The sequence below is a fragment of the Columba livia genome, chromosome 3 (assembly GCF_036013475.1).
Source record: "Columba livia isolate bColLiv1 breed racing homer chromosome 3, bColLiv1.pat.W.v2, whole genome shotgun sequence".
NCBI lineage: Eukaryota > Metazoa > Chordata > Aves > Columbiformes > Columbidae > Columba > Columba livia.
In genome coordinates this window covers 61,703,271-61,727,113 of record NC_088604.1, presented here as the reverse complement: position 1 = coordinate 61,727,113, position 23,843 = coordinate 61,703,271, and the positions used below count along the sequence as shown (strand labels likewise).

Here is a 23,843-nt window from a genome sequence, read left to right as displayed (position 1 = left end):
AGGGCCTCTAAGCTTTGTTCTTTTCAATATAATTTCTTTAAAAAAATAATCATACTAGTCTATATTATACATGAAGACCACTTATTCTTCTGAAATACTTGCATGTAGGAGACATTTTTTTATGATGTCTTGTAGTCTTGTGTTTAAAATATCAGTGGTAAGAGGCAAAGAATTGACAAAAGAAAATCAGCGTGTAAGGTATGATAGAAAATATCAAGTTGAATTCGTTATGATGTTAATACCTCACTTATTAGGTAGTTCACATTGGGTTCCTGGTCATTGGAACAGTGATAGTGAATGCTATGGAAGACTGGGTTTCTAGTCCTTCAGCATACTCCAATACCTTTAAATCTGAAATACTTTATTTAGAATTTGTTTTAAAATCTTGGTTATTTTCTCTGCCTTACATTTTTATTGTTCAACTGTGTAATTGTTAAGTAGAGACAATAAGAACCAGAAATAATAGACAGTAGTTTTCACGTAGTTTTTTATTGTGCTGTAATAATGAGGAAATGAATTTTCTTTTACTTGCTGGTCCTTTCATCTTCAGCTACATAATATCTGAATAAACAAAAAATGTAAAGGCCTACAACTCTGTGCCTCCTCATAGTTCCTTGGGTTTTGTAGTCCTTGCACTCTCTTTCTGTGGGGAAATATTTTCTGATTGTCTTTTCTACAAGCAAAAACATTGAGTGCAAATATTACATTTTGCTGTGTGAATGTATGTCTGTGCATAACTGTTGAATGACCCATTTTCTTCTCCATAGTATACTGTTCTCTGGGCTTGTTTTGTAAAGAATTGAGGAACTTGCAGATGTCCCTTAATCTTTCTGGGAATCAGGGAGTCACTAGTAAACATTTATTCATCTTTCTGGGAATAGTCCAGGCTAATCCAATATAAAGAAAAAGCAAATTAGCAGAGGCCATCCAAAATCAGTGTTTGGCTGCCGCTTCCGGTCTCCCAAGCTGGGGATGGTGACTGTAATGAAAGGAGGGCTGGCACCACATCTGAAGATAGCTTGTTGTTGTCTCGTTTTTGAGATAGCTCTCAAGCGCTTCATGAAGAAATCACCAATTGCAGATCTTGATCTGGTGATGGGGTTTTAGTTTGGTTGAATAGTGTTTTGTGTGCTTCCAATGTGGTGTTAAACGTATTTAGTGAACAGCTTTATTTTGATGTAGCAATCTGTACTGGTCTAACTTGAAAATGACAAAAAAAAAATCTGTTATTTGAGATCTTCAAGTTCTGGATAAAGAAGCCATATGTTTACAAAGGTGTATAGGCATCCAAATTTCATTTCTTCATTGTGGCTGATAGAAGCAACTTGGTATCTCTCACACAAGTCTGTATGGAATCATGAGAATAAAGGAACTGTGTGTAAGTCCTTTGAGAGATCTGGCCCAGAAAACAGATTGGAGCAAATGTAACAGACAGCAAATGTAAAATCATTGAGTCCAGAAGTTTTAAGCTGCATTCTTGGTCTAAAACATCAGGGAAGCACTGTCTGATTTTTTTGCACCCTGTTGTAAAACTAGTTTTCTGCGGCTGGCTCTACATGTACATTGAATCCATTTAAGCAGCCTTCTTGTCCCAGTCTAATATTTATTGATTCAGATACTGTGTTAAAAAAGCTGAGAATTTAAGTCTCCTTAGGCTGAGAACAGGCCCTGAGCCCAGGTTTCTCACTTAACCATATAAATATTCTAATTGAGTTATTTCCCAAAAGATAGATGCAACTTTTAGCTATGTTCATGTAGAAATTGCCGATCCAGTTGTCTTTACCTAGAGATACAGCTCACATTTATAAAATCGAGAGAGAGGTTCAGACTGTGAATCCTCATTATATGCTACCTCTTTCAGTGATGAGAAGAGCTGATGTCTGAGAAGTAGATGGCAGCATGTCATTTTCCTAGGGATCACTGTTCTTTCTGGAGGAATTTGAGTGTCAAAGTCAAGCTTGGATATGTCACTCTTAGATCTTGTCATATAGCTGTTACATACTCCATTAGTGAGTTTGGGGTTTTAATATTTTTTTCCTTAAACTGTTTACTGGCTTTGATAATATGTCTGGCACTTCAAAATACATTAAATTTATTTCATTAAATGCTCTGGCTGAGATCTTATATTTATATGAAATCACAAGATATATTAATCCTCCTCTTTAAAACCTTGGTTCATTCATGCGCAGCTTTCCATATTGGTGAGATTTGTCATGCGTAGATTAACATCTTGTAATTACAATTAATTTCTGTAAAAGAATTTACATTAGAGTGTTTTCTACTGAAATGTCCTAGCTAAAACTATTTATCAATGCGTTATTTTGGCAGTTCCCCTCAATGAGTTTTACTTGGATGCAGGTTGTCAGGAAATGGCAATCACGTTGTGTTTCCAAAGAGCAACTATAAATGAGGTAATCTTTTAAAGTAAGCACGAGCTAAGTTCAGTAATGTCCTTTTTCTATCTCCAACCATTTCTGTGGTGGCACTTTCAGTTTATAATGGCTAAGTATTATATAAATATAGCACTGGCCAGAAGTTTATATATTTTTACTATTGTTAGTGTTACTAGAGGATGACTGAAGTCACAGCCAGCTTTCATGGAAGCTGCAGAACTGATTCTAGGAGCCACGCCAAATAATGAGAGGTGCCTTTACTCACTAGATGGCATGTTGACTGCACGTGCTGGTGGAGATAAAACATTGGGGGAAAATATTTTTTTCTGCTCATCTTCCTAGAAAATAGAGGCTAAGTAGGTTTGAAAACTTCTGTTGACAGTGCACCATCTGTATGAGCACTTGTGTTGACATAATGTGTGTTAACCACAGCATGTATACATATCTCTGTGCCTTAGTAGCAGCAGATACACTATTGAAAATACCAATTTCGGCTAATCTTGAGAAGCAGATTCTCTTGAGTTCTTGTGCTTTTTAAAAATAAATCTTCCTAGAAGAATTATGATCTGTCATTGCAGATGGAAGCTTTTTATTTCATAAAGGAATTGAATTAAGACAAAGGTACTAAAAGCAGTTTCTTAGAAGAAGCAACGATGTTGAGATTATGAGATATTTTCTGTCTTCTGAAGGTAGTTTTCAAGAGACTATGTGTTCTCAGTATCAGTCTGTTAGATGCTACCTTTGAATGTTTTGTGTTTTGTTGTTAAAGCTAAAAAGCAAATACTTTTTCCAGTGTCTTTAAATGTGATCCAGATGTTGATCTGGTACTGCTCTACTGATTTACCCCCTTTTCTGTGAAAGGGGAGTAGCTTGTTTCAATAGCTGTTCAGGCTCTAACAGTTGAAAAACGTGTTTGTTGCAAATGCTTATAGGCTGAACCTTGTTATATCCAAGTGAATATAAAGTATTAATCTACTTCAGTTATGCTTCAAGCATAATACTGGCACTCTAGATTATATTGATTAATTGCCGTATCAGTGCAGCTTCAGGAGGGAAAACTCAAATTTGGTGCTTGTAGCAGTCAATCTGATAATTTCATCTTTTAACGATACGAGAATTTGTGACTTTCTTTTAAGGTTTTGCCAGTAGTCCATTTCTGTTCACTTCTGTTTTGCAGATTGAAGAGGTAATTCCAAGTAAAATACATAGGGTATTAAATAAATTGTTTAGGAGTGCAGAGCTGGAAAAGACCTCATGTCATTCAGTCTAACTCTCTATTATCTTGATAAATTGTATTAGCTAATGAGTTATTAAAAAAAAAAAATGAAGTTTCTCTCTTGAACTTGCAACCTTTTGTCCATAATGGCCACATTGGGGAAAACTGTTGTAGGGCCTTTGTAGTAATATAGTGAGATACTTTTGGGAATATGGTGGGAATTTCCACTTCCCTTAGATCAGGCAATACCCGTTCTTTTAACAACTTTGTTCTTAGTATTTGCTGCAGAACACCACCAGTATTTACTAGAAAACCATTGTGTTCCCCCTTACCTTCTTTTGTTTGACAAAAGAATCCATAGTCTCAGTTTTGTCTCAAAGTAGTTACCAGTAATCCTCACAATCCTTCTCTGCCTTTGATTCAATTTGAAGTTGTTCTTATTGAAAACATACAGTAGATCTGTATTCCTGTTTCCAAATGAAATCTCATCAGGATTGATACTATTTTGTAGGGTACTTCCCTGCTTCTGCTTGATATATTGCTTGATATCATAATGGTCTGATAGTTGACCTGTGCATCCAGTCTTCCATTTTCAGCTCATTGATTCTCATTATACACTTTAGTATTAATTTCCATTATGCAAGAATCTGTATTTTATATTTTAAAACTTCGTTGTTTACTGTTACCTACGTCCTGAAAGGAATACACCCTGTCTGGTGCCTCCTTACATTTGTTACCAGAATTCATCAGCATGCTATTTAGTGTGCATGAACAGTAACCTGAAGTATCAAATTAGGTAATTCCCCAAATCAGTCCTTCAGGAGCATTATTAGAAACTTCCTTTCAACTCCATAGTTCCCATTCTAATACGATCCACCTTTGCTCCTTTGGTGGCCAGTTCTTTTGCACCTATGATTCTTGTATTGGTCTCCACACTGAAGTTATCTTGTGTGGTACCTCACTCAAGTATGCTGAGATTCAGGTTAAATGTAGCACAGTTCTTTTGTCTAGAAAAATCACAAAAGTAATATCAGCCAACTTAAGTAAAATTTCCCATGCTGTGATTGATCCCTTTTCCATTTGTGTCTATGTTTTTAATTTTATTTTTTTTTCACAGCCTAGTCTAAAACTTTTCAAACTGTTGAGGTCAGACTAACAAGTTTGTAATTGGGGGACCTACCCCTTCACCGCCATCCTCTAATTATGTATAGTGCTGCATGTGGAGAAGTTCACATAGAACCTTGGACTGTTTTGTTCTTCAGTATGAATGCTATTTGATTACAAAAACATGGGTTCTGCGATGCAATTACCATCTCTAGCATAATCTTTCTTCATGATGGATCTGTTCCCTGACTCTTATGCAGGCTGTGTGATATCAGGACCTGGATCACAACACCCTTAGAGCTACCCTCTGGATATCATGTCTAGCTTCATTGTCTCTGGAATTCTCCTTAGGAGGCTTTCTTCTGGCCTGAAGTGTGAGATCCAGGAAAAGGTTTATCATCTCATTTGACTCATGTATGCTTGCAACGCTCTTTTGAGGTTGAGCTCCCTCCAGAGTTGCTTTAGCACAGTATTGTGTTGCCGTATTCCAGTTTGTTTGACTTATCTTCACTAAGATTCTTCTTTAAGAGCCATAGATTGTATCACCTTTTTAATTAACATGCCATTTCTACTAGGTATTTGTCAGTCCAAAAAAGTCCAAGTTCTGAGTCCTTTGTAGCATCTTGGTTTTGTAATTCCAGTTTGACAAAAGTCATTCTTTTTAACAACTTTTTTAATGTGTGGGTTTGTTAGTTTTGTTTTGTTGTTTTTTTTTTTTTCAAATTAAGATGGGTTACTTAATTTTTGCCTTTTAGATATAACAGTAATTAGTGATTGAGAAGAATGTTCTCAGCAGTTAGATCTAATATGAAAGTGCTAAACAATTATTAACTATTTATGTCAGCATGCTTTTATTTAAATAACTTTTCTGGAATAATGTAAAGAGGAAGAACAGATGTCTTCAGAAAGTGAAAACCAGAACATCATAGTTGTTGTGATTTTTATTGAGTTTTGTTTGGAGATAAATTAAAAGGTAGTGTTTTAAATGTTTGAATATAATTGCATTGGAAGTGCTAGAAAAGTTTATCAAGATAGTATTTTAATGGTAGCTGATCTCATAAGTGATGCATCAACTACAGTATGCAGATGGTGAGTAAAATTGTTGAAGTTCCTGAAGAGATTAGGTGGGCAACTTCTGTTAAAATTGGTGAAACTCAAAATATCTGAGTTATGGGTAACCCAAATTAGGCAAATTCTTGTAGTCGTTCCATGCTAGAATTTTGAAGAGCAATTAAGTTAGGTTCTTTACCCTGATACTCTCATAAAAATCTGATCCTGGATATTTCAGGCTTTCAAAATGAGTTTATTTTATTAATAGATAGAACAGATGAACAGCCCTGCTTCCTCAGCTGCGACATACACTCAGACTCTTAAAACACACTCAGTTTATGAGAGTGCATGTTGCAGTTGAGGAACAGATGTGGTCATAATGGATATACAGCCTCTGTTTACTAGAACGTGAAGCTCAATGCAAAATTGAAGTGGAAACTTTGTACAACAAACCATGTTTTCTAGGCATGAGTATATGAAAATGACAATTTCTTACTCACTGTAATGGCAGATTACATAGTTGATATTAACCTGTGTACAAGGGATGAATGAACTTGCATGTAATTACAGTTTCAATAAATTCCTGCTCATTGTGTTTTCCTATGAATGCTTTTGAATCTGAGTGAATGTTTCTACAGTTCTGCCTCCTCCCCAATCTTTTCTGGCTTGCATCTTTCTTCTTTACACTTGCGTTGAGCCATCAGTATTTTGGCTAAGCCATTTTATATATATATATATATATATATATATATATATATATTTTTACATACACATAGACACACATATATTTGTGTGTGTGTATATAAAAAATATATGTACATATACATATTTTTTTTTAAATAATTGAGTTTAGCTCTCCCAAGCTTCTAGTAAGTTAGATCAGTGGATGCCATCAGTCACACATGAGAGTTACTGGGTTTGTACAGGGGATAGTGCCACAGTAATGCCATCTCAGTTTGGTTTAGACTGTTCTGGGAACAGTTTACTGTATGTAATGTGTATACTGTAATGACAGTAAAGCTGAAGATGTGGCTTGTCACTCTTCCAGAAGCTTTTTGACTTCAGAGTTAATGACACACTTTTGCTGTTTAACAGCACACTTTTGCTGTAAACTGAAGCTTCAAATCAACTGTGGGAAATCTGTAAGTGTTCAGAATTCTGATATAATGTTGATTGGAACATTGAGAACCAAATTAATTATTTATTATGCTTGTACTTCTGATTATCTGATTACCATTATTACATGCTTGACAGAATCACATGAACTTCATCTAAAGTAAATATTTAGAAGAATTGAAGTTAAGGATCAAATTTACACTTTGTTCCTATGTCTTTAGTATAAGGCCAGATGTTGGATGGAGGCTCACAGAATAGTGACAGTTGTCTGCTTTGGTAGGGCCAGGCTGCTTCTTGAGGACTATGTATCAAGAGTTTTAATGTTCAGATGCAGCTACTAGAAGTAGTGAGTGGTTTCCTGTAGGTAGATGATCATATGTTTGTCTGTCTCAGGTTTTCTTCTGTATCTTTCTGGACCATCTGACTTGTCAAGAGTAGGAGTACTGGAGTAAATTAATACTGTCTGTGACCAAGCATGGCTTTCCCTACATCTACACATGGTATTTTGTCTAAAAATTCACACATCTTGCAAATCTTGTTTGGTAAAAGATGGCTTGTTTGAAAGGCAGCGTAAGAGGAAGGTTTTCAATTGATTTCCGTGATAGGTCATCGTGGTTCTCCTAGCACCTGTTGCACTACATATGCTAAGTGGGCACTAACCATTCAACCTCAGTTCTAGATTCCAGCCTGCAAGTGGCACTCTGGATACCCTTGCTCCTTCCCCTCTTGCCCCCATGTGCCTGTAAGGGTAAGAATGTACTGTCATCTAAAATAAGTTTCTGGTCAAGTAAGATGCTAAGAGGAGGAATCTTCAGGCAAATTTCAAAAAAGCGTGTAACTGCCACAAAAAAATCTTGAGCTGGTGGGTGGTGCTGTGGATAAACAGTGACTTTAACTGTGCAATCAGCTGGTCCTGGAATTAAAAGTTGAAGTGAATTAATACTACTCCCAGCCATTTTGTAATACTTTTTGCCAACACCTGTGGGCATCAGTTAAATGCTTTGAATGGAAAGTTCAGAATATCGTGGCCTAGGAAATTAAATCTGACTCAATAGTCAGAACTTTCAGAAAATACTTCAGTTTCAGAATCAACGAGGCTGGCCCTATACCCTACCAAATATGAAAATCAGGCCGGGGAAGGGGGTGGTGGGGCGGGAAGTGGAAGTTTACATCAATGCATTAGAAAGTAACCAGTCATCATGGCCCTGAAACTATTGTTAGGATGCATATAGTTTTAGTATGTACCTTGCTTGGAGAAAAGCCTGTTTATGGCCCTTTCTCATTGACTTTTAGACTTTTGCAGATGTAATATTGATTAAAAGGCAAAATGACATTTGAATATTTGGCAAAGTAAACCAGTTCACTTTTGAGAATTGTGGAAGCCTAAAGTCAGTCTGGCTGTTGGTACTTGATACTATGTTAACAGTTGTTAGCATTCAGTACCAAACTTTTTTTTTTTTATTGTACTGCTGAAAGAGATTTTGAGCCTTTTAGCTTTGTTTTTACTTTTCAGGAAACTCGGAGTTCAAGCTTTGCTTTCTTGTTTTACTTGTTTTCAGTACTACAGTTTGGTTTGAATTGGGAGATCAGGCAATCAGCAATGTCAAAAGATGTAGGTAGAGGAAGGAAGTTATTTTCTACTGTATAAATACTTCACTTTGTACAATGTAAATTATTTTTCCTTTGTATTTTTTATTTTGAAGTGGAATAATCTGGTAATCTGAATGTCTCATGAGACAGGTAGAAATTGCACATGTGATGGCCTGTTTTCCTACCTGTTCAGGGAGGATAATATTTTACATCGTAGAATTGAAGGGAAGCTTGAGCCTTAAAATCAGGGAAAAACTACTCTATAATTTGTACAGCAGGAAAGTATATCTTAGGTGGCATCATTTTTTGAAAAAATTACATCTGTGTTTTTGCATTAAAAAAAAATGTGGCCTGTCTAGTGATTTCCCCCCCCCCCCCCCCCCCCCCCCCCCCCCAATGTTTAATTCTGGTTTGTTTTTTAAATGAAAGTAACTGATTGTGAGTCACTTGATGAAAATTAGGTATAATAATAAGTTACATAGTAAGTAATCTTTCATTTTGAGACCTGGGTTCAAATGTAATTTCTATCACAAGTGAAAGTGAGTCTTATAATCTAATTTCTTTTGAAGCCAAGTCATTTAACTTGGCATTGCTGCTGTCTTAAGAATGCAAAGTTAAAAAATATTAGATGACATTGTTTGAAGTGAATGTGTCTAGTGCCAGTTGTAACATACCTGGCTTTTCCTGTTCAGTCAATTTAATTTTACTAAAATTTTCAATCTCTAAAATGAGACTTTACCTGCAGTGATGGTTGTTCCTAGAAATAATGGTTTTAGATAGGCTTTTGTGCATTTAGTTATTTAGCAAAAAACTTAAAAGGTTCCTTTGTTTTATTAGGAGTCCACATCTCCAGTTGTTTCACCACAGCAATCCCCACCAACCTCTCCACATACATGGAGGAAGCACAACCGCCATCCCAGCGGAGGGAATAATGAACGACCTCTTGCTGGACCTGGGCCTTTTTGGGCTCCATTTAGTGAAGCACAACCAGGTATAAATGTCTTCTGTTATGCTTCAGCTGTAACCCAAAGTTGTGGAATTCTTAAATATATTGAGTTAGTTTAGGGCAGTTTATCTTTGTATTTTCCAATCCTGGGAACTTTCTCGCAGATTCAAATGTTTGTGTTGATGGCAACACTGTGGAATCTGTGATCTCGCACATGGCAGATCCATTTCTTACTGTGGTATGGGAAATGCTTAAAGTTTGGAGGGAGGGAGAGTTTGAAAGTTTCACAGCGGAAAATTTTCTAATACAAAACTGTCATCCTATTGAAATTGTGCAGGAACTGTCAGTATACCCAAAGACGTGGGAAGCTCAAGGGAAAGCAGCGGATAATGCATTGTTTGTTTGAATTATGTTTCTGGTAGATTAGATGAATTGTGAGAACAACTAATTCTCTTAACATTTTTTGTTTTCTTTAAAGTTTATGTAAACATAACTGAAGCTACTGTATCTCCAATCTGTCAAGGTAGAGCCACTTGTTTCAGTACAGCTTTTCATTCTTTATTGTTCTTCATTTAACATGAAGACCCTCCCTGTTGTTGAATCATTGTGTTCAGATTTAAGCAGCTTTCCACCTTAATATGTCATATTTCATAGAGTACTATTTTCTTTTCTGATATTCGATAGGCTTAATAAATTTGGGAACAGTGGAACAATTCTAATTCAGGTTCTGTTTTTCATGCTAAATAACATGTTGCATTTTGCAAGCTGTAGTTTGATTGAACTGCGGTTAATTGCTTTATTTCAGTTGTGATGTTCCAAAAGTGATCTGTTGCCTTTCAGTCTGTCATCATTCTGAGGACCAGGGATTCTGTTGTTAGAATTGGTTGAATAAGGAAACAAAACGTATTTTAGAAGTTAAATTAATTTTATGCAGATGTTTATGCAAGTGTCCTGAATATTGTTTGCTAGTAAGTGCCAGTCGAGTTAGAATAAAAAAATAAATACTATTAGTCTGGTCATTACATGTATAATAATTTCTATGGGTTTCGTCAGGGACAGTGTTTTTTCAGCAGTTTCTTGACTGTTTTCTTGTGTAGTACAGCTGATTGGCTTTTCTTGCAAACTGAAATACAAGTTTGTCTGGTAGCTGATTTCTAACTTGTGAAGTTTTTCTGACTTACAAAGTCAAGGACTCCAGGAAAGTGTGTAAACTATTCCTACTGTTGAAGAGTTCAATTTTGTCCTCTTAAAAATAAAGTTATAATCCCATGTTAATATTTCAGTTTGGCAGTGCTTACCCTGTGATGGCTAATGGATAAATTTTTCCGTAGCTGTCTGAAAACATTTCTGAACTAGCTCAATCTTCCATACTGAAACATGTTCTTAGTGTGTTTAAAGTAATTTGGAGATACTGTTACAGAGGGATTGTCTGTTCTGCCAATGCTAAAGATAGAGTGGATTTTCATATATTAATTTAACAAAAAATTGTTATCCTTATTCACTATGGGTGATTATTTTGCACTGCAGATGATTAATTATTCTTCTGAATTTCAGCTGTTGTAGACATTAGTAATTCTTTTTCCCCTTTCTTGAGCCTACTTTTTAAGTACAGTGTTTTGTATAACAGAAAAATGATGTTCTGCTGACATCTAGGTAAAACCAGATTGATTTTAAGAAAAGTAAACAACAGTCTATGTTGCAAGCTCATCTTGATACCAATACAAGATGTTCTTGAAAAATTGGGTAATTTGCAAGTACATCATATTTTTTTAGTAGGACTTATAGCAGGACTATGCCATTTCACTTGTGATCCAAGAAAAATAAGAACCCAGGTCTCTGCTTGTATTTCACATTATGTGAAACATTGACTGAGGGTAATGGGGTTGTCAAGTGGAAGCATGGAACCTCAACTGTGAAAATGTTTCTGATGGATCTAATAATAAATAGCATGTTGTCTTAAACCACAGGGACAAAAATCAAAACTTTTTGTTGTTGTTTGGAGAAAGATGTGTGTAAACAGGTTCTGAGTTATGCATAGTAAAGACACTCCATTGCATCATCATATTTCCACCGTGAACAAACTAAATAGTGCTTTCTGTATCAGATTCAGCCGTATAATAATTATTAGCTAATGACTCAAGTTTTTTTTTTAAATCTTGCGCCTTGTCTTGCATCAGAAGGTTTAAGCATAACTTGTAGCTGTAGTTTTTAATTTCTTGAGGAAGTAAATCTGTTCTCATCTCAATGGAGCAAAATAATTGGGATTTTACAGATTTTTTTTGCCACTGTATTGTCCAGTAATTCAGTTAGGATAGTGTTAGTGATGCTTATATGTAGTTGGACTCTGAGGCACTGTCATGATTAAGTCAGTGTGCTTATACATATGAAATCAGAAGCCAAGGCTTGTTACCATCTTTCTTTCAGCCTTTTTGTAAAGAGAGCCCTAAAGGGTACATGTATTTTACTTTAATATCAGGAATTAAAAGTTCAGTGACAGATGTTGATCACCAGTGTAGAATGAAGTTTATAGTCAGTTCAGGTGTCATCTTTAAATGTCAGAGTCAGTTCTGTTCAAACCTGAGTCTCTCAAGTCGTCTAGATGCCTTTGATTTAACAGTTTAAAATGAAACTGTTCAAAAATAATGTTGTTGCATCTCAGTTCTGGATTGCATCTCTGATCTGGATCAGTTCCTATAGTTACAAGAGAAAAAACTACTTCATACTCCTACCTTTACCTTTTCCACTCATCTTGTGCTACAGCTTCAGTTGCAAGAAGGATGCTGACTGTGACAAGCTTGGTAGAAAAACCCCTTCCCCACTTCAAATGGTGGTTGAGTGGCATGTCAGCATACAGGCTAGAAATTTTTATTTTATTACCTTGTAGTCTGTTTGGACTGGAAGCAAAGCACAGCATTTATGTTGGTAGTATCCAAATAGTGATTTCAAACTGGTAAAAAAAATCTGAAGTCTCCTGTTCAGTCATAGGATACCTGTTAGCTTTTTTTGGCATTGCATTGAAGTTCTGTTTTGATGTCTGCATATACATGAGAACTTGCAGCCCTAAGCCACAATTCTTTCTTTACCTCATGAGGAGAGATTTTGCTGCAGTTCATGAAATGAAGAACCCACAACTTCATGGACAGAAGTGGAATGTATTTACTGTACTAACAGTTCACTTGTGTCTTTAGAGTCCTGAGATATTTACTGTGCTTGTAAAGTACTGAATAGTCCTTTGTCATCAAGTTAATGCTGCAGTAGCTCTTGATAATTTGCCTTGTTACAAGTTAATGATTATTCTTATCTGGACATGATTATTAAGGAAGTGAAGAACTTAGAGCATTTTATCTTATTGTCAAAATTGTACTCACCTTCTGGTTTTACTTCATCACAAATAGGTGATAAGGTGAGCTCTTGCTAGTTTACAAAGTTAGTTGAAAATTTAGTTCTCTGTAAGTAAACCCACATTTGTGTAGTTAATAAGTAGTATGAGCTACTCAGATGTTATCTAGATAGATGATTTCTTACATTTTTAGCTTAAAGTGAGGGGTTAACTTTTTTCCCCAGGAAATGCAACCATTTTCCACAACTTATCAATCTGTTGGTAAGAGATTCAAGCTAGAGTAGAAGGATATAGAGCAGCCGCAGGAATTCAAGTTAAGTCTGCATACTAAATGTAGCACATTAGACTTTACCAGCAAGTTCAAGTATGATAACTGGTCTTGGGCTTACTCTTCATTCGAAGTCCTGTTAATGGTGGTCTCATTCATGAAAATGCAGAAACCGTTGGAGGTTGTTTCTTCTTTGGGTTACATATTGTAAGATTAAAAATACACTGACTATCTGAGTCTTCTGTGTAACCCAGTTTTCTTCCACCTTCCCTTCTACTTCAGTGTTCAGTCTGGTTTTGTACTTAGAGAAGAAGGTGAGAGGTAACTGTCCCTAATTCAAATGTCAGATGTAGTTTTAATGATTGAGAATTGAGTTAGTGGCTGGTGCCAGTTGATTTATATGTGTGTAGATCCATGTGTCCACAGTTACTATGAAAGTAATCTTTCTCCAGTGTTCTCCAACGTTCCCATCCTGTTTCCTAAAACGTTACGTTGCAGAGTGAATAACAGGAACAGAAAGGCAAGACTATTCCTGTTGAGATTATTTGAACAAGGGAGAAAGAAAATGGTTCTTATAATACTTGTAAAGTACTGGGAAGGTATGACAATTTGCGACAACTGTCATCTCCATCACTGTCAAAGCACTGCTTTGGAACAGATGCTGTGCTAAGTAGGGGTGGATACAAGTTGAACTGTAGTAAGACAAATTTTTGGGAGGAGTAAAGGCAGAGTAATCGTTTGTAAGGTTAGTGGTAAAAATGTCAGCGTCTGAGGGGCAGAAGGGAGAGAACCGTTGTGTCAAAAGTAAAATTAGAATGTAACATATCCGCAGGAGAGCTGGGAAGGACTTGTCTGAACCTTACAGTCTGATAGCTCTGTGCTGAGAGAGACCAAGTGGAGAAAGACTGAGCTTTTCTACACATTTCTTTTGAGTGTTTTAGAGTTAGGCCAGCTATTGAAGAATAACCCCAAGGCAAAAAGCATCGTCAAACTCATTGCTGTTATTCTCAGCAATTTTGGATAAATTTGCTAGAAACTCCAAGCCGCATCAGGAGCTTCTAGGAGTGGAGAACAAATTTGGGAACAAAAGGAGTAGTTACTAGTGGGTTTTTATACTAGTAAAACAAACTTTAAAAAAAAGTAACTTTTCAATTTTGTATATTTGACTTATTTCCTCTTTCAAAAGATCTTTCTCCTCATAGAAATCTCCATTTTTATTTTATGTAGTACAAGATTAAATGTGTTGTTCACAATTATGGCTATTGTATGTAGGAGAAGAGCAATGATAAAGCAGTTCTAAGCATTTCTCTCATTACTTTCTCCTAGGAAAAAGTAATTTATGGAATGAAAGAGTAATTGCGTACTGGCAGATATCAAATAGCGATTTTGTATACTAACAATGTTTCTGTCACTTTGTGTTAGTCTCAGTGTGCCTCACTGATGCTCAGATTTCCTTCACTCTGTTTACTGCAGATTGTGTACTAGTAGTGTCATCAGCCTCCAAGAACCTGAAACTGTTGATATTTTTCAGCTTCATAAATAGATTACTCATATAGAAATGGACTTCTCATAGCAATATTTTTAGTCAGCATCTAGACAGTAAATTCTTGGGTTTTATTGCTTCAGTTTAGTGGCAGGGTTAAAATGATGACATTAGTGTCTTATTTCTTGTTTGTGGGTTGTGTGAAGGGCTTACAGAAACTCACAAGAAGTTGACCTGCCTTTTAAGAGGAAATGTAGTTCTATATATGAGACAGAAATTCCTATCTAAGTATGATTTTAATTAACATATATCAAGAGAAAAGCATTTAGTTGTGCAGGAAGAGTAGATTGAAGCAATCAGTTTCACAAATGTTGTTTGGATTTAAGGAGTTCCACAGTTCTTCTAGGAGTCAAGGAGTAGAATGGAATCCTGGGATTCTTCTAGACTTGCTCTAGGTGGCTTGTTTTCCCTCTGATTTGAGTTCCTTAAATTTTTTATTTGCAATTACAATTTAAGATAATTTTGAAGGTTTTGCACACACAGCAGTGGGTGACCAAATCTTCTTATAGTTGTTTCATTGTTATTTTAATATTAAGACATTGAACATCGACAGTACTTCAGAAGTAGATTATAATGAGGCACTGGGTGAATTGCAATTAGTGTGTTCCAGATAGTTGATACATAGCAGATGTCAGTGGTCTGTATGGATGCCTTTTATTATTCTTGGTCTGGTTTTAAGCAACTGAGTTAGTCTAGAAATAATTTAGAAAAAAAAATTATCTGTGTCAAAAAGCCTGATTCTTAAGAGGAATTTTCAAGGCTTTGTTCTTTGAATGCAAACTAAAACCTAAAAAAGAAAAACATTTAACAATAATGATAAAGTTGCACCTGTTGGGGCGAGTCCAGAGGAGGACCATGAAGATGATCAGAGCACCTCTCCTATGAGAACAGGCTGAGAGAGATGGACTTGTTCAACCTGGAGAAGAGAGGGCTCCAGAGAGACCTTATTGCAGCCTTCCAGTACCTAAAAGGTGACCTACTAGAAAGCTCAAGAGGCACTTCTTTGCAGAGCGTGTTGCAATAGCACAAGGGGTAATGGCTTTAAACTGAGAGTAGATTTACATTAGATATAAGGAAGAAATTCTTCACCATGATGGTGGTGAGGCACCAGAACAATCTGCCCAGAGAAGCTGTGGATGCCCCATCCCTGGGAGTGTTCAAGGCCAGGTTGGATGGGGCTTTGAGCAACCTGCTCTAGTGGAAGGTGTCCCTGCTCATGGCAGGGGGTGGAACTAGATGATCTCTGAGGTCCCTTCCAACCCAAACTATTCTGTGATTCTGTGCTCATACCATATGCCACTTTTAAATACCTTTTAGCCCAAACAAGTGTTTCTCATTTCAATTAACTTGAAATGTGGAATATTAACTCATTCAAGACTTATTAAATGCATAAAACCCAATTCAAATTTTACACATGTTGCAATAAGCGTGTTCCTCAACTCTGTTTCCTTAGTACAGATCTAAACTGACCTAATGTAAAAATCTACAAGAATGAGTTGTCAGATGGTAAACTGTTACCTTGGTACAATTTGGCATTTTCTTTACCATTCTACAGCTGTATCTCTCTGCTAGGAGCGTGTGTTTCAGGAGTTTGTGGGTTGTGGTTTGTTTTTTTTTTTACTGCTTTCCATATCCATAGTTCTTACTCAGTTTTCAAGGTTGTCTTTTAAAAAGGAAATGTTTCTTCTACTTTCAGGCTCATCTGCTTCTAGTGATCCCATATGGTCTGGCCATTCACCACCACCCCATCAAGAAAATTGGGTCAGTTTTGCAGATACTCCACCAACCAGTGCTCTTTTAGCCATGCATCCTGCTTCTGTCCAGGTGTGACACTTTATTGGTATTTGATTTGCTTCATTCAAATTGATGTTGCAGTCCTTTTTTTCTTTTTTTTTTTTTTTTTTTTAGAATTTTCATTACAGATGTTTACTGTCTTATCTGTCCTGTAGTCTGTTCAGTGCTATTTGCCCAACCGATACTTGTTTTATTGAGTTTACTTCATTTGGAATGACTAATTGAAAGCTACTAATTTAAAAAATGTCAGCAATTATGACTTTAAAACATTTGTGTTTAGCTTTTTTGCATATGTGCCATACTTTTTTTTTCTGCTTACATACCTGCAGTCATTCCTGTCCATATGTATCTGTGCCAAAACACCCTGTCATTATCCTGTTGATGCAATCTACTGATAGTTTCCTGCAGATTTTAAACTACTGCATGATTTAACTATGCTTTATTTTTTGAAGGCAAGAAGTTGAGAATTCCTAGAAGCATTTTAGGTAGATAATACTGAGGAAAAATATTTCATTTCAGGACCAGACAACAGTACGAACTGTAGCATCAGCTGCAACAACAAATGAAATTCGTAGGCAATCAAGTAGTTATGATGACCCCTGGAAAATAACTGATGAACAAAGGCAATATTATGTTAATCAGTTTAAAACCATTCAACCTGATCTAAATGGATTTATACCAGGTAAGTTACCCTTTAAAAATAGAACTGTGGGCACAGCAGTTCTGTTACAAAGGCTTTGTTATGTGCTTAGGTTTGCATACCATTTGGAAGAAAGTTCTGCATTTTACTCATAATGTTCTGGTAAATGCTAATGTAATTCAAGAAAGAGCTTGAAACCAATTTGCTTTCTTCCTTTATTTAACCCTAATAATTGGTACCATTTTTCCCAAAACTTTGATAAGTAGCTTTTCTCCTTTACCATAAGTCTAAGCCTTCTAATGATTTAACTTGTATTAAAAATTGTTGTTGTAATTTTTCAGGATCTGCAGCTAAAGAGTTTTTCACTAAGTCAAAACTCCCTATTCTTGAGCTTTCTCATATTTGGTAAGTGTTTTGGGATAACTATTTAGAAAGATGACAGCTATCTGGCAGTGATAATCTACTGACTAGAATGTATTACAAAGTAAAATTTCAGTAGTACTCTACTGTGTTCAGCTCTATTCACATTTATGCCAATTTTACTTTAGTGGGCTTTAATGGATTTAGGCTGGCACTACTTACAAGGCATTTTGAGCTTTTGAAGTAATGCCAAACACTTCAGAATAAGTAGTAATTTATTTGAGGTTTTTATTGTTAAAGATGCATTTCTATTAAATAAGTATAGGTAAGTAATGAATTAAAGTCTAAGTAAGTTTAAATGAAATGTATAGATGCAAGTGCTTTTAAATACACTTACTGGGACTTGATGACAAATATAGCTTTGACTTGGTGCAAAGCTTGTATTTCACTGTGTTCTAGAATTTGTACTGCATTCTTGCATGCTGTCATTAAATGGCTTACCTTGGCATATTTGATCTTTCAGTGTCATGATTTCTAATTCAGGTATTTTCCCACTTAAAATAAATCACCGTGTCTCAGCACTATTGTTATTTTGGTATACTTTGCCAAAACTCTGAGACCAATAATATTGCGTAGTACTGTATTAAATGAGTTAAATACCAGGTGAGATAAAAGTAGGTGTAAGTGATCGTTAAGTTCTAAGAAGTGTTATTAATGAAGGCTCATCTTGTTTGAAGGATAAACACGTAATGCTAGTCATATTAAGTATTTAGTAGGGTAAAATGAACTATAAACTGAGTTTTCATCTTTTAAGTAGCACAACAGAAGGATTTTAGAACTCTTTTAGAAGTAAAATAACCTTCAGAAATTCTATTTATACTAAGTTTTCCTTTTTAGGGAACTGTCAGATTTTGATAAAGATGGTGCACTGACGTTGGACGAGTTCTGCGCTGCGTTTCATCTGGTGGTTGCTAGGAAGAATGGGTATGATTTGCCAGAAAAGTTACCTGAAAGTTTAATGCCCAAACTGATTGATTTGGAAGACTCGACGGGTAAGACATGCTTCAACAGAGACTTCACAATTTTAGAATTATGATATAGTTGTTACACTATATCAGCAGATATTTATAGGTTTCTATGGGCATAGCCCATTAGTAGGAAGTAAAGCGATGTGCAGTTTTAGAAATTTTTTTTTATCAGTGTTCAGAGCTAATCTGAGCGCACATGAATTTCTGTACCAGGGAGAAGTTATTTAGAAACAGTAGACATATTGACTATTACATTTGGAAATAATACATGTGTGCTTTAAACGTTAAGGAAAACAAAATTGTTACAGTATGAATTTTATAAATGATCAGCTATTGCATTCCATATTTCCAATTCAGCTATACTTCAGACTTGATTTCAAATGAGTATGCTTTCTGTTCACCCTCATTTCTGAAAATACAGCTTGGGTTTCTACGTTTTGAAGGTATTCAGAAAATACTCCCGCATTCAGTGCTATGAGTAGGACTGTGCAGTTTAAAAGTACAAGATCGGCAGCACAGATGGTTTTTTCTTAATTATACTCCTGACTTGACATCAGGGTTTATCATCTATCACTTTGTCACCTTGTCTTTCTGTGCATAGTCCTTTACTTTGGGTGCTCCCAGATAAACCATTGAATGTATGAGTTCTGCTTGTTAATATGTGCCAAAAACCCAGTCCCATAACCGAAAAGCAAACTAGTGTAAAAGTGATGTTTAAAAACAGGATGTTTGCAACCATCTTCTATTTTTATTTTAAAACAGATAAAGGAAACTGAATATTTTAAAACTGCTTTAGATTACATTTTAACAAGTGGTCTTTGCTTGGAAAGTCAGGTTATACTGTTGGTGCACACCTAACTATGATTTCCTAGAGTTTTATTTCTTTTACTACTTAAATTTCTTTTTACTTTTGTCTACAATTATTGACGAGTTCTTAAACTAAATACTGTGTCTCTTACTACCTCTGCTTTAACAATTAAACCATTTTTGTGGGAGTAGCTTTGCTCCTCAGAGAAGCTTTCCAACAGCAATCAGCTGCAACTGAAGGGTTTTCAGGATGAGTAAGCATTTTGCTGTGACAAAGACATTCATAAGAAATATCTACAATCAATTAGGTAAATACCTAGCAAGTGTCTAAAACTGACTCATTCTGTCTGTGTTAAAGTAATGGCCAAGCAAAAATCTTGATAGGAAATGGAGAAACATTTATTTGTATAAACCATTTTTATTTAAGACAAACACCAACAACTATATCTGCACCTGATCTTCTAATGCCTTTATTGGTAGTAGATTTCAAGGTTTTATCACTTAACTGAAGCTGTCTGGAAACTTTATATATTGGACATGAAACCAAAAAGTATTATGTGTATGTTTATTTTTCTTATTTTACAGGCAACTTTGTTTGGGGAATAATCGAAGGGAATTTTTTCTCATCTCTCTTTTCGTTTATTTTTGTTTGTATTTGCTCTGATATACTGGGTTTGCTTTAACCTTTCATATAAGGAAGTGTTTTATTCTGCAAGATAAGCTTCTCAGTGCTGTATTTGATGTTATATACATTAGTGTGAATTTATTTTCTCATAAGAGAGAATATTTGTCTGCATGTAATCAAAATCTAAAAATGCCATTTAAAAGCCAGCGAATGGGTAGATAGTGTGGTACAGAGTAATTAATCTTTAAAGTCCAGTTTTCAGAAAGATCCTCAAAATAATGGTAGAACCTGATAAATATTATATTTTACTTGAATAAATGCTTTTTGTCTGCCGCTAAGTATTTCCTTGGAAAATATGAAAACAAAGGGTACTCTGCGCTTTCCATGAGATGTTAACAGTTCTTCTGAGAATAAATTGAATGCCATTCATGATTTTAGTTTATAGTGATTCCTGTCATTTCAGAAGTTGGGGAACAGACTGGTGAGGTAGGTTACTCCAGCTCTCCAGCAGAAGCACCTCCAAGCAAGTCTCCATCAATGCCATCCCTAAACCAGACCTGGCCAGAATTGAATCAGAGCAGTGAGGTTAGCACTTTTATTTAAGAGCTGTTTCATTGCCAGTTGATAACTAAGTTGTGTATGCATCCATAATTCATCATAAGTGGATTGTTGACCACAAATTATGAAAAAGTTAGCAGGACAATAGACACAGGAAGGTTCTACATGTGAAATTGTAAAAAAAGGTAATGGCTTCCTTCTGATCTTTCTGTCTCATTGTAAGATGAGCTAATATTTAAAATATCATTAATGGTTCTTAATTTTGTGATAAAAATCACGCTTATCTCATGACATTTATTGAAAAAGTTGAATTCATTCCTGATTTTTGTTTTTTCACTTAGTGTGGGTTTTTGATTGGGGCTTTTTGTTACCTCTGAAGGACTAGTAGAGGCATTATTTTTGCAAAACTTTGAAATAAATTTTTGATGGATCTGGACATGGAGACTCTTTTCTGGAGGTGATGAAATATAAAATATCTCACCAGTAATGTAGAGAAGTCATAGCTCTGGCCTTGTTTCAGAAGCAAAGAGTTAAAGTTGAATCTGAAGTCAAGCATGAGCTAAATGTATTTAAGTTTTAAATTTTTGCTGTTATGTACTGCTGTGATACCATCCTTTACCATGCATATTTGCTATATAAGGAGTCTTACATAGTAAAGGTGTATTTTGTCAGAGTTTTAAACTGAAGTTACCAAACAAGTTTTGGTTTGGTGTTTTTTCCTTACAAATGTCCATTGTTTAAAAAGCCTGTAAGGGATTGATTCCTAGAGTTTTTCTTATTGCTCTGTTTTAACATTTTTTACTGAAAATAAACCAGTGTTTTATTATAATGGCTACTTCAGAGACTCAAATGAGTTCCTGTCTGCAACCATGATACAAAGATAATATAGGCTTATTTTTCATTATAAGGGGAAAAAAGGGAAACATGTTGAAATTATTTTGGAAAAGTCTTTTCATTTAATAATCTGAGATTCTCAAGAAGAATCTAAAACTTGGTTTGAATATCTAAGATAGTTCTGTCACTAGCTGAGTATTGTATTACCTGTTCTTATTGAAAGAGCTTTTTGTGGCTTTCTTCTTTCTTTGTTAGACTTCAAGTGAATAAGAAGATTGGTAGTAAAATATTTAGACAAGGCAAAGGAGAGTTATTATGAAACAGAAAATAAGCAAGATTTTAAGATTAAAGCTAGGAGCAGAGGAAACTCCCTCACTCTATTGGAAGGACTTAATAAAGTCTGCTGATCCTCTTAAGTGACAGTGATGTCCTTACCAAATAAAAACGTAGGGAATGATTTAATGATTATTAGTTGTCCTGTCTGATGGAGTGGCTCTTAGACTGCTGGTGGGAAGCTAGGAGGGAGGTGAGCAGATGTTCAGTTATTGTTAAAAAGCTGTAAATGTTTGCAACTGCATTAAAAATTACATTCATACATTCTCTTATAAATTTGCAATAAAGATTTAATTAAGCTAATAATTTGGTAAGCTGCGTTGTAGCTGAACAGATTACTTCATTGTCCAGTGCAACTCAAACCCATTTGTCAGGGTAGTTACGCTAATGGAACAAAGTTAATGACAATTCTCTCTTAGCCAAAAATCTTGTCTTACAAAATTGACTTTGTCCATTCAGATAGATAATGTGTGGGGTTTTTTTCTGAAAATCTGCTAAAACTTTAAGTGGTTTGGAAAAGTTCTCACACTAAATATACTACCAGTTACTAACTACACTAAAATAAGAGTTGAACATTTATTAAATGTTAAGAATTTTTTATTCTAACACAAAGGGGTTTCTGATTTTTTTTCAGCTATTGCTGTGCATGCTTCTTGCTCCTGAGCATTTTCTTTTCAGCATGAGTCAAGTCAAAGTCCTCAAAGTTTTAATGCCATGAAAAAATTTCTGGTATTACTGCAGGCACCAGTCAAATTGTTTCCTCTTTGAACCTCTTATAACTGTCATCATCAAATGAATTGCTTGAAAAATCTGTGCATCTTTGGATCATCTGCCTTTCCAGGCAGTTTCATCCCCTTTAGTATAAAAACTGTTGGTTACTCTGTTCTTTCTAGCTCATAGTTGACTTTTAGACTCCAGTTGCCGGGCTCAGGCACAAATGTGGGCCAAGGCATCAATCTCAAACTTCAGAATAAAGAGCACGATGACAATCCACCTAGCTCTGGATATTACATACTTGACATTCTCATCACTTGTCCCTTCTTTCTCACTTCAGACGTCTTTTCCATACAGTCTCAAGGCTGAACACCAAGTTCTGAGAAATTAAAAAAATGGAAAAGCTTACTAAATTTTTATTGAAAACAGTCTAGTGTCATGGTCCTATTAGCTTTGACACAGGTAACAGGGATTTGCTTTTGAGGTCACAACTGTTACACCTTGTGTGCTCTTGGTGCTCTTTTAGTAATGGCTGATGTGAGTTTTAGTTTTTAGTCGTTAACCTTTTGAAAGTGTTTTTGAAACATTTTTGCAGTCTAGAGCATTTTAGTTTCAGCTAATAGGAGTTTTATCCTAGCTAATCCGTTGTTTTGTCCGTGCTCTTAAAACTTGCGCATATTTTGAAAAGCCATCCATTAGAGCCTTATATATATATATATTAGCTTTCTTTTAACCAGGGAATTAGCAATATCTGTTTTCAGGTAGTAGGTCAGGATGCAGCACAAACAGCGTATTCCCCAGAGTAGTCAGAAGGTGTTGGTGCTCATTTGACTGCCCAGCCAGGAAGCTTGAGGACAAGTAATAAATGTTCTGTAGTTTGGCTTCAGAGGAGCAGAATATGAGGTAAATTCAACATCCGTCTCTAAAATAATATTTTAGCATTGATCTTAACTATAACATCAGTGTTGTATGCCTTTCTGGAAGTTTTGAAAAATTAAAAACCAGTATTTCTGTAATCAAATTTGCCAGTTTCAGTGGTAACTTTGAAGCTACTGGTCAAATCAAGTTTAAAACAGTAGTGGTAGTCCTAAAACAAATATTAATGCACCTTTCATGAAAATGAGCAGCTCTGTAAATGCAAGAGGCCAAATTAGGGGAAAGGCTGGCAGAACTTGGCCATTAAGTTTCTGACTTACTAAAAAGTGGCTCACTCAACAGGTTCATATAGCTCCAAAGTGCTCACAATGCTGCCGTTTCGTGAAAGGCTGGAGTGACACGCAGATGAACTGTTTAATACGGGGAGTGGGGCAGAGCAGTTAGGAAGGGAAACCTCACATCCTTACTACAAAGGGTTCATTAGGTTCTGTCCGTCAAGGGGGTAGTTTTGTGTATTTAAAACAAACAAAACAAAACACCACCACCAAACCAACACAAACTGTCACACCCATTCCCCCCTGTGCTGCCCCCCCACCCCACCCACCCCCCCAAAAAAAAAGAAAAAAAACAACTTTGCCTTAATTTGAAGTTTGAAATGAGGAGAGATTTCTGAAATAACTGGCTTAGACTAGGTTAACATACAGGCCA

The 23,843-nt window shown here is 35.7% G+C and overlaps 1 protein-coding gene across 14 annotated transcripts in view; it reads left to right on the top strand.

The window, feature by feature from the left end:
• The window catches only part of REPS1 (RALBP1 associated Eps domain containing 1), a 66,592-nt gene that overhangs the window by 25,887 nt on the left and 16,862 nt on the right, over window positions 1-23,843 (top strand). For 9 of the 14 annotated variants that reach the window (XM_065057183.1, XM_065057179.1, XM_065057180.1 and 6 more), the window contains exons 4-9: window positions 9,307-9,460; window positions 16,263-16,390; window positions 16,880-17,042; window positions 17,342-17,405; window positions 18,258-18,412; window positions 20,284-20,405. In XM_065057183.1, coding sequence (XP_064913255.1) covers window positions 9,307-9,460; window positions 16,263-16,390; window positions 16,880-17,042; window positions 17,342-17,405; window positions 18,258-18,412; window positions 20,284-20,405 — 786 coding nt within the window. The remainder of the gene's footprint in view (window positions 1-9,306; window positions 9,461-16,262; window positions 16,391-16,879; window positions 17,043-17,341; window positions 17,406-18,257; window positions 18,413-20,283; window positions 20,406-23,843) is intronic. The other 5 variants (XM_065057174.1, XM_065057173.1, XM_065057171.1 and 2 more) reach the window with 2 other exon arrangements.